Source organism: Fukomys damarensis, unplaced genomic scaffold, assembly GCF_012274545.1.
Source record: "Fukomys damarensis isolate Sample0158 unplaced genomic scaffold, DMR_v1.0_HiC HiC_scaffold_1, whole genome shotgun sequence".
Classification (NCBI taxonomy): domain Eukaryota; kingdom Metazoa; phylum Chordata; class Mammalia; order Rodentia; family Bathyergidae; genus Fukomys; species Fukomys damarensis.
Window position 1 is genome coordinate 44,002,698 of NW_022900913.1, and position 12,672 is coordinate 44,015,369.

Genomic DNA, 12,672 nt, shown 5'->3' on the forward strand with positions numbered 1-12,672 from the left:
GTACAACAGAATGCAAAGAAAACATACTGATCTTAATGCTGTTTTTTATTAAAATCTTTCTTAATATCAAACTTAAAAATTTTTTCTATATTTTTTAAAAATCTACAATATTAAGGGGCAACACACTTTTCTGTTCCCCTTCTGTCTTGCCTAGAAGCTTTCTTTCCCTCAATAAATTTTTCCTACTCTTAAAAAAAAAAACTACAATATTAAGAACATACCACAACATGCACAAGCATCAAAATACCAGGCCACAGAAAGTTTCAGCATATGCTTATCACAGTACTGTATAACCTGCCTCCTATTCTTATCACGGTAATAGCCAAACCCAGGCACCGACACAATGCAAACCCAGGAAGAAGTATCTAATGTGTGTTAATATTTATGTTTTTAAATTTATTTTTATTGAGTTTACTGGTACATTTAGGTATACTTTATGATTATATTCATCACTGAGAATTGTACCTATACATGATATATCTTGATTTTTTTCCCATTCCCTTGCTCTCCTTTCAACCCCTCCACCAGCCCATATACATAAGCTTTGTTTCCATTTTTTCCTTCTTTCAATTTCTTTCTTTCCCCTACCTCCTATCCCTAGTCCCCTGCTTTAAACATATTTATGTGTTTTGATAATCCTGAAAGTTCCCATAAATTCCCTCTGAGTTCTCATAAGCTGGTCAGAACATGAAATATCCCGTCCAACCTGGGTAAATAAGCTCCTAAACCACACTTCTAAAAGGCACTCAACTAACCACACATCTCAGGAAACACTTGACTTTTCCAATCCTCTAAGAGTGAATCTCTAAATTTTGTTGTTATAGTACAGAGGCTAAAAAAGACACAAAAATAGATTTAAACATCATAGAGAAATGAGTTAAATCTCTTAAAATAAGGTTATGTTTAAAATCTCTCTTTAAATTGGCTACAGCAAAGTATGAAATATATGGTAAATGCACAGCTATTCCTATAGCTGGCTTGCTCTAGCGCAAGAGAAAATTTTCCAATGGAAAAGAGGCAGATTCTTAACATGAAAAACACTTTTAATAACTGTACTTTTCACATATAAAAGTGAATTCATAATATTAATCTACTATAATGGGAGAAGATTAAGTCATAGTATATTTAGGTCACCTACCCATTATTTTCAAGTACCAGATAGAATTTCTGTGACTCTAAAGCATATTACAAAGGCTGAGGTCAAGCATTACCTAAACATTCTTTGGAGGCGTTTGCTATGTGTCACAGATAACCATACTGTCCACCATCCCTTACATTTCCCAATTCACTGGTTATTTGTATGGTAAGAGATCACCAGTGAGAAAAAAATAAATTACTAAAATATTAAATTAAAAGAGAAGTCCCTATAACTCTCATTAAGAAATTTAAAAAATGAGAAAAAGGCTGGGCACAGGGATGGTGGGGAGAGGAAACCAATAGCTTCTGAGGGGGATTAAATAATGATCTTCACAAACTGAGTCCTTTTTTTCACTTGAAACTTTAAGAGCAGTATACTAAATCTTTCTACATAGTCTCACTTTTGATTATTCTTGTCTAGAAACACTAAAGCATTATTTTTAGAAAAATGCTGAATATTATGTTTTTTAAATATCACATGCCTTACAGGATCTATGATAATTTTCAGACAGACTACATTAACAGATACTACCTTTTTAAACATTTATACATCTTAAAGCAATATGGTTGGAAAGAACCCAAGTTTATAAAGACTTGCAGTCATTCACAAATGTGCACAGAAAAAAAAAATCTGTTTTACCAAAATAAACAAACTTCACTTACTTGTGTTGATCAGAAATTGATTTGACACACCAGGATGATCTACGTCATGTATTGCACTGGCAAAAATTGCTGCAAGAATCTCCAAATCTGTAAACACAGCCTAGAAAAAAATATTACATATTACTGTTCTATAGTGGCATGAATGGAAAAGAAACAACTTCTTAGAAATCAGATGAAAAATAAAGCTTCACAATATACCATGATGTATTAGTCTTAGAGAATTAGATACCCACCAGTATTTTAAGTACAATTTGGTAAGAAAATATTTTATCTGTATATATGATGAAAAACTTTATTCTTTTCAAATATTATAAAAAGTCTCTGAAATTATTTCTGAAGAAAATATTTTGTAAGTAATAAAATTAATTAGGACAAGAGTAATTATTTTCTTTCATCCAAACGCAATTCTCAGCCTCAGCACTGCTGACATCTTGTGCCAGATAACACTTTGCCTTTGTAGCGGCAGGGTGTCCTATATATTATAGGATTGTTAGCAGAATCCCTGGCCTCTACCCACAAACATGCTATTATCATGTACAACCAAAAACATGATAGTTGTGACAGCCAAAAATATCTCCAGACATTGCCAAATGTCCCTGCTTACTGGTGGAAGCAAAAAAAAAAAAAGAGGGAAGGAGATAAATCAAGTCCAATGGAGAACCACCCACCCAAGTGAGACTTTAACACAATTTTAGAATGAAAAGAAATCCAAACTGTACATCTAGGCCCCTAAATGATTAAGGAAATCAAATTGCTAAAGTAAACACTTAATGGAACAACTTAGGATTTGGAAAAATTAAAGTATTTCCTTTTAATAATTTTTTGGGGAAATGTCAATGTCTTGTTTATATTTAATATAGTCAAGTTAATAATCAGATTCTTTGAACAAAAAATACAAAAGCCGTCAGACTCTATTTCAAGAAAACAAACTGACCAATAATCTAAAAACTAGATGTGCTTTATGAAATGTCCATGGGTCATTTAAAAGCAGCAGTATTATAAACAGGTGAATCCCTAAATCTCTGATCAATTTTCACAGGCGAAATTCATCATTCAGCTCTTTACTAACCACATTTTTTCTGTTATAAATCAACATACTTCCCATGAAGCCTAATGCTGTTTGCAATGCAGACCCTTCAGTTTATAAAAGTTTAAGAGCTCTTTATGAGTGGCAGGTTATTGATCTTGAAATTCTAGAAAAGAGATTCACCTCCAAAGCAGGTGTGGATAATAGTACATGAGTAGACTGAACAACGTCGGCAGCATGGATGTTGTTGTGATAGGCCACATCAGCATGGTAATGGTCTTCCAGAGTCATAAGATATGTAATTAAAGTGTCTACTGGAATTTTAAAAGTTTTTAATAAATCCCGTTCCTGTTGGAAAAGAAATCCTGTTAACACATTTGTCTTTATAAAAATAAACAAACAAAAAGAGGTTCTATAGAGTATGTGAGAAAAAAAAAATCACACATCAGTGTTCCCTATGGATAATCCAGAAACAGAAATACCACTCTTTCATATGTCTCCTGGGGAAAACGGAAACATTCAGAAAGCTCCAGTTTCAGGAAATGGGATAAAACCATAGCTGAATTGTCCTTCTGGAGGCTAAGGATGCTGTATTGAAGGTGGTGGAGTCAGAAATGAACTACAGACTGTAACAGTTCTTGTGTCCCTGCTCAAGCAACATGGACCCAGCCCCTTGGTCACACCCGCTGAACTTTAACATTTACGCTAGGGGGACAGCTTCCTACTCCACCACAAGGGATCAGCCACAGTCTCAAATTCTCATTTAAATACTTCTTGAGCTGGGGCACAGGCTCCCAAGAATGAAAAACAGATATGGAAAGCACAGTAAAACGCAAAAAAAAGGCAGACTGAAGAAACTATACTCTGAGGTTATGTCTACCATTATCAATGCAAGTTGGGGTCATGGAGATGATTTTTAAACTATTGTTTTAGCAGATTGCTTCAATTCATATCACATCTTTAGAAAGAAGATAAGAAAATTGAGTTGTGTTTTACCCACATTTTACCTTTCTGTATCTTTGTCCCTTGATAAGGGAGCAAATAAGAATTTTAGAAGTAGAAACATAAGGAGCCGGGGATTTAGCTCAGCAGTTCAGTCGCCTGCCTTGCAAGCACAAGGACCTGAGTTCAATCCCCAGTACCAAAAAAAAAAAAAAGAAGTAGAAACATAAGCAAAAGATGGCAAATAATAAGGAAGACAAAATGTGCTCATTCTCCACAGTCTGGAAAGCAAGTCTCTGAATAAAAGAAACATGGTAGAAGTCAATCATGTTACCTGAAAAATGGTGTGCATGATAACAGTCAGAGGCCGGTTACCAGATAATTCTGCTATTCTGAAAACATGAAGACCCCATTTGTTCACATCTTCTAGTTCCTGGGGTTGAAGAAAGATACCAAAATATGAGACAGTGGAAGAACATGAGGCAGTGAATGCAGCATTTAAAATTACTGACTTCAGTGCAAAGATGGTTAGATTATTTCAAACAAAGACTCATTTTACATGTAATGCATGCACCATTAAATAAGGCAAATTCATTTAAATGTACTGAAAACTGAACAATATTACATTATGATTTGGACAATACATCAGATTCACACATTTTGAATATCAAATCTCAAAGTACTTATTCAGTGGATAAAATTTATACACAGACACTGTGTTGTTTTACTAAAACCCAGAAAAGATAGCAGACTTCTACCTTTTCAAGGTCAAAAAACAATGAAGTTGCAAAGAGTAAGAAAGTAAGAAAAGAAGTTGCAAAAAAGTATACGTGAAGCCACCTGCTAAACTCACATATTAATAAAACCCAAATAATTCACATTTAAATTTAATGCACTTATTATAATTATAAATTTATTATAATTAAATGCATTTGAAAAAGTGCATTTCTATCTTCAACAAAAGACAATACAACCACACACAGTAATGAATTTTCCACCCATGTAACAGAAGGAATCAAAATTCATGCAAAGGCATCATTTCATACTTATCATAAATGCTCTTTGAAATGATCTTACCTTGGCCAGGACATCTTCTTGTTCTGTTTTTACCCCAAACCTTGGGATACTTGAATTAGTCAGACTAGAACTATGCATCAACTTCTTGACTCCACTGATTTGAGACATTGGTCTTTTCTTTTTCTCCTTTTCCTTCTGAGTTGGAGAAGGAATTTCCACTTCATGTTGCTTATCTTAAAAAATTTAGAAAATTTTCTACATTATTAACTCTACTTGTTTTTATAATCATAGTATGCATAATCAGATTGTAATTGAACAGTATGTATTCTAGGAAATGTTTCAAAGTAACACTTTTCCTTGTAGCGTATTTACAATTCGATGTAGACTTACTTTGAGATTCTCAAAACACCAAATTAAACAAAAAGTAAACAAAAAAAACACATCACTAACCCAAATAAAATGTGTCCAGTAGTTACCTTTTGATAGAATGTCCTAAGAAAATATTTGCAAGACTTATGAAAACAGGTTTGCAGAAAGCAGAACGCTTGGTTATTTCCACTGTTCACCAACTCTATTCCTGTTTGAAATCCACCCAGTGGCTTGAAAACTACTCTTGTCACAACTAAGAACTTCAGTTTCAATACAAACTTTAAAACTGTAGAAGCTTTATACACAAATGTAATAAAAACAGAGATGTATGAACTTAACAGCTAACTAAAACATGTCAGACTGCAGGAAATGAAACAGCATTTCTAAATGACTTTGATTACTTCTGTTGCTTTTTGTTTCTATACTAAGTGAGATAAGGACTATGATGTAATTAGGTTTTATGGGGACCACAGAGAATCCCAAATGTCAGTCAAGCAGTGAGTTTCCACATATATTACTTGCTGTTTTCTATTGTAAAAGACATAAGATACCTAGGAGTATTCATCCACCATCAAGGGCAGTGATAAACCTTAATTCATCTGGGTACATAGTAGGTGTTCAATAAATCTCTATTTAATAATATGCTAATTAGTTGTTAGAGAAAATTTGGTTTGAAAGTAAATCCAGACAAACAAGATACTCAAATTACTGACATATGTATTGCATTTCATTTTTGCATATGAAGCAGAGGGGTTGTGCTAGAACACTATATTCTTTTTTTAAATTTATTTTTTTTGAACACTATATCCTTTAACTATTACCAGCCAACTTTTCTATAGCAGTTTTGCTGTTTTTGCACACCACTTAAGGGCAGAGACCATTTCTAATTTATCATTAAATATATAGCACCAAACAAGTGTGGGATTTGAAAAGCATCTGTTGATTGTATGCCTATATAAAAATAAATTTTACAATTGCTATGAAAAAAGCTCCACTGGAGATACAGCTCAGAGGTAAAGCACCTGCCTAGCATTGTCAGCATCACTTAATGAATATATAATGAAAATTTACTGTCATCTCATACTGTAAGTTTTAGAGGTACACTGTCTTGAATTATTAATATGAAGAATAAAAACAAATGGAATTTAAAAAACGTATTTGGTTTCTAAAATGAGCTGGTATTTTAATCTGCCTCCAAAAAACAAACAAGTAAACAATTTTTAAAAAATCAAAATTTCACGTTGTTTTCTCACCTAAGAATGTATTTGATATATACTCTGACACTTGATTTCCAGACCGACTCATTTCAGAGAGATGGGTGAGCTCCCGATTAAGCATCCTTTTAAACTGAAAAGCAAAAACGCAAAATGAAATAACAGAAGAGGAAATTTTAAGTGAAACAACATAAGCATACTTTGAGGCACAGAAAGCTACACAGAATTTGGAGCAGCAGTATCAAAGAGAACTTTGTGCAGTGTTGGAAAAACACCATAATGTGCTGTCCGTGACAGTAGTCAACTAGGCAGACACACAAATTAAACACTTAAAATGTGGCTAGTGAAAATGAGAAAATGAATTTTGACTTTCATTTTTTTTTTTGGCAGATTCCTAATTTCAATTTATTTTTAAATTGAGTTTATTGGTACATTTTAGGTATACAGTACAGTTACACTCATTGTTGGGATCTTGTACCTCTACATGACAGGGCTTGGTTCTCATTTTTTCCCCTTGTCCCTGCCCTCTCTTCACCCTCTCCTCCCCTCCCCATTTACAAACACTTTATTTCCATCTTTTCATTTTCTCACATTTTTTTTCTTTTGACTTTCATTTAATTTTAATTAGCTTCATATAGTCACAAGTGGCTCGTGACTGAATAGCATAGATTTTGAAACTCAATGACATTAATGGTAAAAAGAATTTAAAAATTAAGAGATTAGCATTTACAGAAAAAAATGCAACTTATAAACAAAAATAATTCTACACAACTCAACATGGTACACTGTTATCAATTTAGCAAAACAATATATAGTATTGGCCAAGGTTATAGTCTACTCTTTGACCCAGGGAAGAAATGGAATATTTATCTGAATACTCTTTCAGGACTATGAAGAAATAAACTGAGTAAATACTATGTAATATTTCCTTTTAAAATAAGTTTTTTTTTTCAATTAGGAAGTGCAAGATTTATTGGTTCTCAGAATCCACAGAATATGCCACTCCATTACCCAAGCGACAACATAGAAAACAAGTCAATTTTCAAAATTCTACTTCATTACCTCACAAATTTATTTCACCATATTACTTCACATAGACGCACAGGAATTAACCCACCACACCAGCATATAACATTCCTAGTATCTAAAATTCTCCAGGATTTTGTATTTCCCTCATCAGCTGCTTCTTAATGTCTTCCTTTAATTCTGAAATAGCCCAACTCATAAGATTTTTAAATATGCTCTTAATAGTGTTCTTAACAGATAGTAACAGTTATTTCAATATACAAAATAAGTGTTATTAGATACTTAACCATAAAAGCCAAACACTTTTTAATCTTTAGTAGCCTATAAATATTTGAGTTTCCCTATAAATTCTCATGTAAGTCTGGAAAGTGAGTTTATTAGAATTTTCAAAAAAGACTGCTTCTCTAATTCAGACTAAGGTGGTTTAACTAAAAATAGTTTAAAAATCTCTTCCAAAGTCAATTTTATTGACCATATAAATTAGGTGTAGAAATTTAATTAAGACCACAAAATAATAGTATGACAAAAAAATCCAAACAATAGTTTGTTGGATATAATGAATGCATATCATCATTCTCTTGTAGTCAAAAATGAAGAATTGGTCACTTTGAATACAAGTTCTAATTTTTTTCTTTACAGGTTTATGGATCTTATTCTCAAATCCAGGGACATACATTTTATTTTTTTTCATATATTTTTATTCTTGCTAATTATAAAATGCACACAAACAACAACAGAAAATCTAAAAAGCTGTATAGATAAAAAAGAAGCCATGTAACTCTTCACTGCTCAAAGATAACCATAAATACTTTAGTTGTATTTTCTTCTATGTCCTTTTCTAACTTTGTATGTATATTTTTATACTGACATCATATGATATACAAAAACGTAAGTTTCTGCTTGTTTTTATTTAACATTACATATTATTATCTACTGGAAAAAATTTGAGCATTTCTAAAAGAATATTCATAAAGACATTTACACTAGTGTTCAAAATATTTTTTGTCCATCCTCACAAGTTACATTTTCTTGAGTAAATGATTGGTTATTTACCAGTTATATGAAAAGGTCTTATATTTAACTTGGGACATAACAATATTATTAAGGTCTTTCTTCCAGTGCCCTTTCTGACACTCAGTCCCTGACTTCTTATACTGATGGCTGACTTATATCATTACAGGACACACAGATGAAGGGCTTGATTATAGAGTGCCCCTTCATCTAATTCCATAAAAGAATTGGGGGCAGTATTCATAAGGGAAACTGGCTATATTTCAAAAACACTGTATCATTTGTAAACTCTCACAAGCAAGAAAATCCTTCCCTTATCCTTGGAAAAATCTACTCATTAGACACGACACAACAACATTTAAGGAGAATGTGTTAAATATTTTAAACATGTATTCAATAAAGTACCTCTTTGACCTGAGGTTTTCTATGTAATGAGATAAAGTTGCTATTAAAAACTATCCAGTCATGAAGAAGTCCTTTTATATAAGAGATGGGGGAATAATTACTACTTGCAGCCCCTTCTAGACCCTCAGCAGTCTGTTTGGTGACTATGTTTACATTGTACTTTTTTCAATGCATCTAAACAACATGACATAAGCCTTCTGAGAACTGGAAAAGCTACAAAGGGACCAGTTTTTCACAGACCTACCTAAACTGTACACAACCTGGCTGAAAAATATGTTGCTTTATGCCCAAGTAGAAAGATTTTTCATGCTACTTGTAGATATGCTATGCAAATAATTGGATTATTTTTTTCTGGAAGAATACAAAGCATGAAGTGTAAGTTTTTGGGCAGTTTCCCTATATAATTCATCAAAATTGCAAAAAAGATGATAACAAAAGCAAAAAATTATTAGTGAAAGGAATCTGTGAGGACCAAATATGACAGATTACATAGTCCACTGAGTATTTCTGCATCATATATATTATTCCCACACCACTGTCTTGCCCTTTGTTCAAAACACAAAGACATGGGTTAGAGAAATCCTTCATAACACTTCTGTCTCCCTAATAAGACTTGCATGATGCTCCAAGGAAGTCACAATTTAATTTTCATATAACTGTAAGATAACAATATTTAAAACGACTCTCTCTTCCCAAGGGATGGAAGATGAGGGACTTTCCAAACACAATTTTCCAAGAGTCATATAACATACCTTTATAACATAAAGGTATTTTCTAAAAAAAAAAATGTTTACCTTTTTAGTATTGATATAAAACTTTTAGTCTAGGAAAGCCAAATTAACCACAATAATGACCATGAATGCCTTCTCAATTGCTAGTTTATCTTATAAATTGGTTTTGGAGTACAAAGACAGTTGTACTAAAAAACAATATCCTACACCATTTTCAAATATCAGTGGAATTTCTCACATTTTGAGAAAAGCATGTTCATTAAAAAAACTATAAAAATTACCATGAGTGGGGATAAAAGGATAATTAAAAAGGTAATATAGTCTTCCTGGAACACCATTATACAGTATTTCTGCATTAATAGATTTAAAAGAGACAAAATATAGACCTGCTTTTCAATTAAAAACTCATAAAATGCAGAACAATTTTATTAAGCATTTAGTTAATTTTAAAAAGTGACCTCTAAATATTTTCTGCTTTTGAACTTCTTAGGTTTTGGTCTAAACAGTTTGAAAAAATATGTGATATCAGGGTTGGGACTAAGAAAAAAAAGAGGAAGAGTTGTGAGTGAACGCTTTCAAGTTCTTTGTTCTCATTATGCATCAGAATATTTATGTGCAGCATTTAAGGCATAAAGTGAAAATGCAGTTGAATCTAAATGTTGCATTTTGCATTTTAGAATTCCAGTTCTCTAATTTATGGTCTGCACTTAAGATGGCTAAGGAAGCAGAATATATTAATAAAATACTCTGAAATATAATCCTCTGTAATTTTGCATCATGTTAGTGTGTTACATATCCTCCTAGTATCTATTTGAGGAGGAAGTACAGAGCAAATGGTAAGAAAACATTTGTTTTTCCACAATACTCTGCTAAAAATCACTGAATACGTTATACTTTAATGCACTAAGTCTGGTAGGTATTGATATTAAAAGCTATTTAAATGAGTAATAAATTGATGTCATGAAAATAAATCTTTTAAAATGCAGGAGATTAAATCTATGTTAGCCCTTCTTGAAAGTTTTTATGGGTGTAAGTATTAAAACATACACAAAACTGCAAAAATTTTCCTCAAAAAGATAAATACTAAAATTCTACATTCAGATTCTTGGAGATACTGCTCATAATCAAAACACAAACACAAAGCCCTTCAAAAATGCATCAAGTATAAGCTGGCTAAAAGCTAAGAGATAATTCAGGAGACATTATAGGAGCATCTTATATTATTTTATTTATTTTACTTAAAAATATTGGTCAAGAAATTATTAGAATCAAGTAATAAAGTCTACATATTTAAAAACATTTTAAATATCTAACAAATCATAAATTTAAAGAAAGATGAAAAATCATGACTATTTGGACAACCAAAACTGAAATGCTGTGGTAGCCAAATCTGAATTTTCTTCAAATTGAAATAAATCTGAATAGTAAAGGGAAAATTTCCCTTCACCAAGAAAGAGATTTCAAACTGAAATTCCTTAAAGTAAGGAAAATGAATCTTTAAAACTGTGTTGTGACTGACTCAGATAAACAAGGTTAAACCTTACTTTCTGAAGTGATGCCTCATTTGGGACTAAAGGTTTTTCTGCCTCTTGCTTTCACAGTTGAAAAAGACCACAACACTACCAGTACCCCAGGCTGCACAAAAAAATCTGCCAAGCATAGGCACAATCTAATTAAATTCAGTGAATTAATTCCATTTTTGAAATTAACAAAATAATATCATACAAACTTTCAGTTTTACAAGCAGATAATCAAGTTTTCATAAAATTCAAATGCTACATACTAGTCATAATCCATAAGTCAGAAAAAGCAATTTGGTCCAATAATTTATTTGCAATGCATTTAATTACCTTGAAATTTGAAAACACAACCCAGAGTCATACCATATGACAAGAAAGACTGCTGCACATTAGAATGCTATTTTAACATGCAAACTATATCTGATTAAAAACTTGTACAACTTATACACTACAAAACACATATTTCTTTCCTAGTTCAGGTCTAAGGGAGCAATACAAAATTATTTGGAAAGCTCAGAAACCATTCTAGTTTGCTAAAACCATTAGTTATGTAAACAGAGTAGGCGTTTTCAAAGGCAAAATAAATCTTACCTTTATGTAGCCCCAAGACACTGACAACAAATAGTTTGCTTCAGGCATTTTTGATTGATTGTATGGGTAGTCAGTAAGTTCTAAAATGTGTATCTTCAAAACAACGACACTTCAACAATCTCCACAAGCTATACCGCGCGTGGGATTTTAAAGATATTTGGTAATTAAGTATATGTAAGAATGCCTCTCATTACGTCCCATCCAGCAGTCTTCCCATTGAACACGTGCCATTTGTAAAACTCCAGAATGGAACAAAATTTAACAACTATTCTGAATAAGGAACATCCATGTAATAAAGGAATAGCTAATGATCTAAGGATCTGCATCTTTCTCTCTCTGAGCTCTTGGGCTTGATGAATAATGTATGTCAAAATGCTTAGCTGCAAGAAAGACTAGTTCTGTCAAAAGCTACCAAATAAGGAACTGCGGGAAAACAGAGTGACACGAAACCCCTCCCAAAGAGCCCCAACTATGCACCAATCACATTGTATCCCCGCTCTGTGCGGGCAGGGGGCGTGGACTCGGCGGAGCAGGTGGCTTTGCGATTGGTTGGTGAGGGCAAGCCTGTGGAGGCTTTCTTCCTCTCCCTGGCACACCATTTAATAATGGTTTCCCTGCAGCTCTGAGGCTGCCCTGTGAAAAGATGAATGGGGCTTCCCCATCCCAGACAGGGATAACGACCACTATACTATTCAAAACCCATTCTTAAGTAAGAATGCCAGTCCTTGTGGAGCCATTTAATATTCTCTGACTTCTCTTTCCTCCCACATAAAAGCAGTTCTGAAAATGACAATCATGCATTTTAGTTGCCTCCTTTAAATCCAAAACAAGTGGGGTTTTCCTATGGTTCCCCCTTCCACCATAAAAGCACAGTGATTATAAAACAAGACTGACATGCAGAATAAAGATGGAAATGACGCATTCCTTCACCTGTGTGGCATAACTCGTCCCACGTGCTTTTGTTTCTACTGCTATCTAGGACTGAGCTCTACAACTTCCAAAATCTAAATGCGGACATG

At 33.0% G+C, this 12,672-nt stretch overlaps 1 protein-coding gene across 5 annotated transcripts in view; it reads right to left on the reverse strand.

The window, feature by feature from the left end:
• Pde4d (phosphodiesterase 4D) overlaps nucleotides 1-12,672 on the reverse strand; it is a 1,223,725-nt gene that overhangs the window by 14,278 nt on the left and 1,196,775 nt on the right. For 4 of the 5 annotated variants that reach the window (XM_010626919.3, XM_010626922.2, XM_010626921.3 and 1 more), the window contains 5 exons: nucleotides 6,409-6,502; nucleotides 4,847-5,019; nucleotides 4,104-4,202; nucleotides 3,011-3,175; nucleotides 1,801-1,900 (listed from right to left, as the gene is read on the reverse strand). In XM_010626919.3, the coding sequence (XP_010625221.1) occupies nucleotides 1,801-1,900; nucleotides 3,011-3,175; nucleotides 4,104-4,202; nucleotides 4,847-5,019; nucleotides 6,409-6,502 (631 nt within the window). Of the gene's footprint in view, nucleotides 1-1,800; nucleotides 1,901-3,010; nucleotides 3,176-4,103; nucleotides 4,203-4,846; nucleotides 5,020-6,408; nucleotides 6,503-11,653; nucleotides 12,012-12,672 lie in introns of those variants that run through there. The other variant, XM_010626924.3, reaches the window with a different exon arrangement.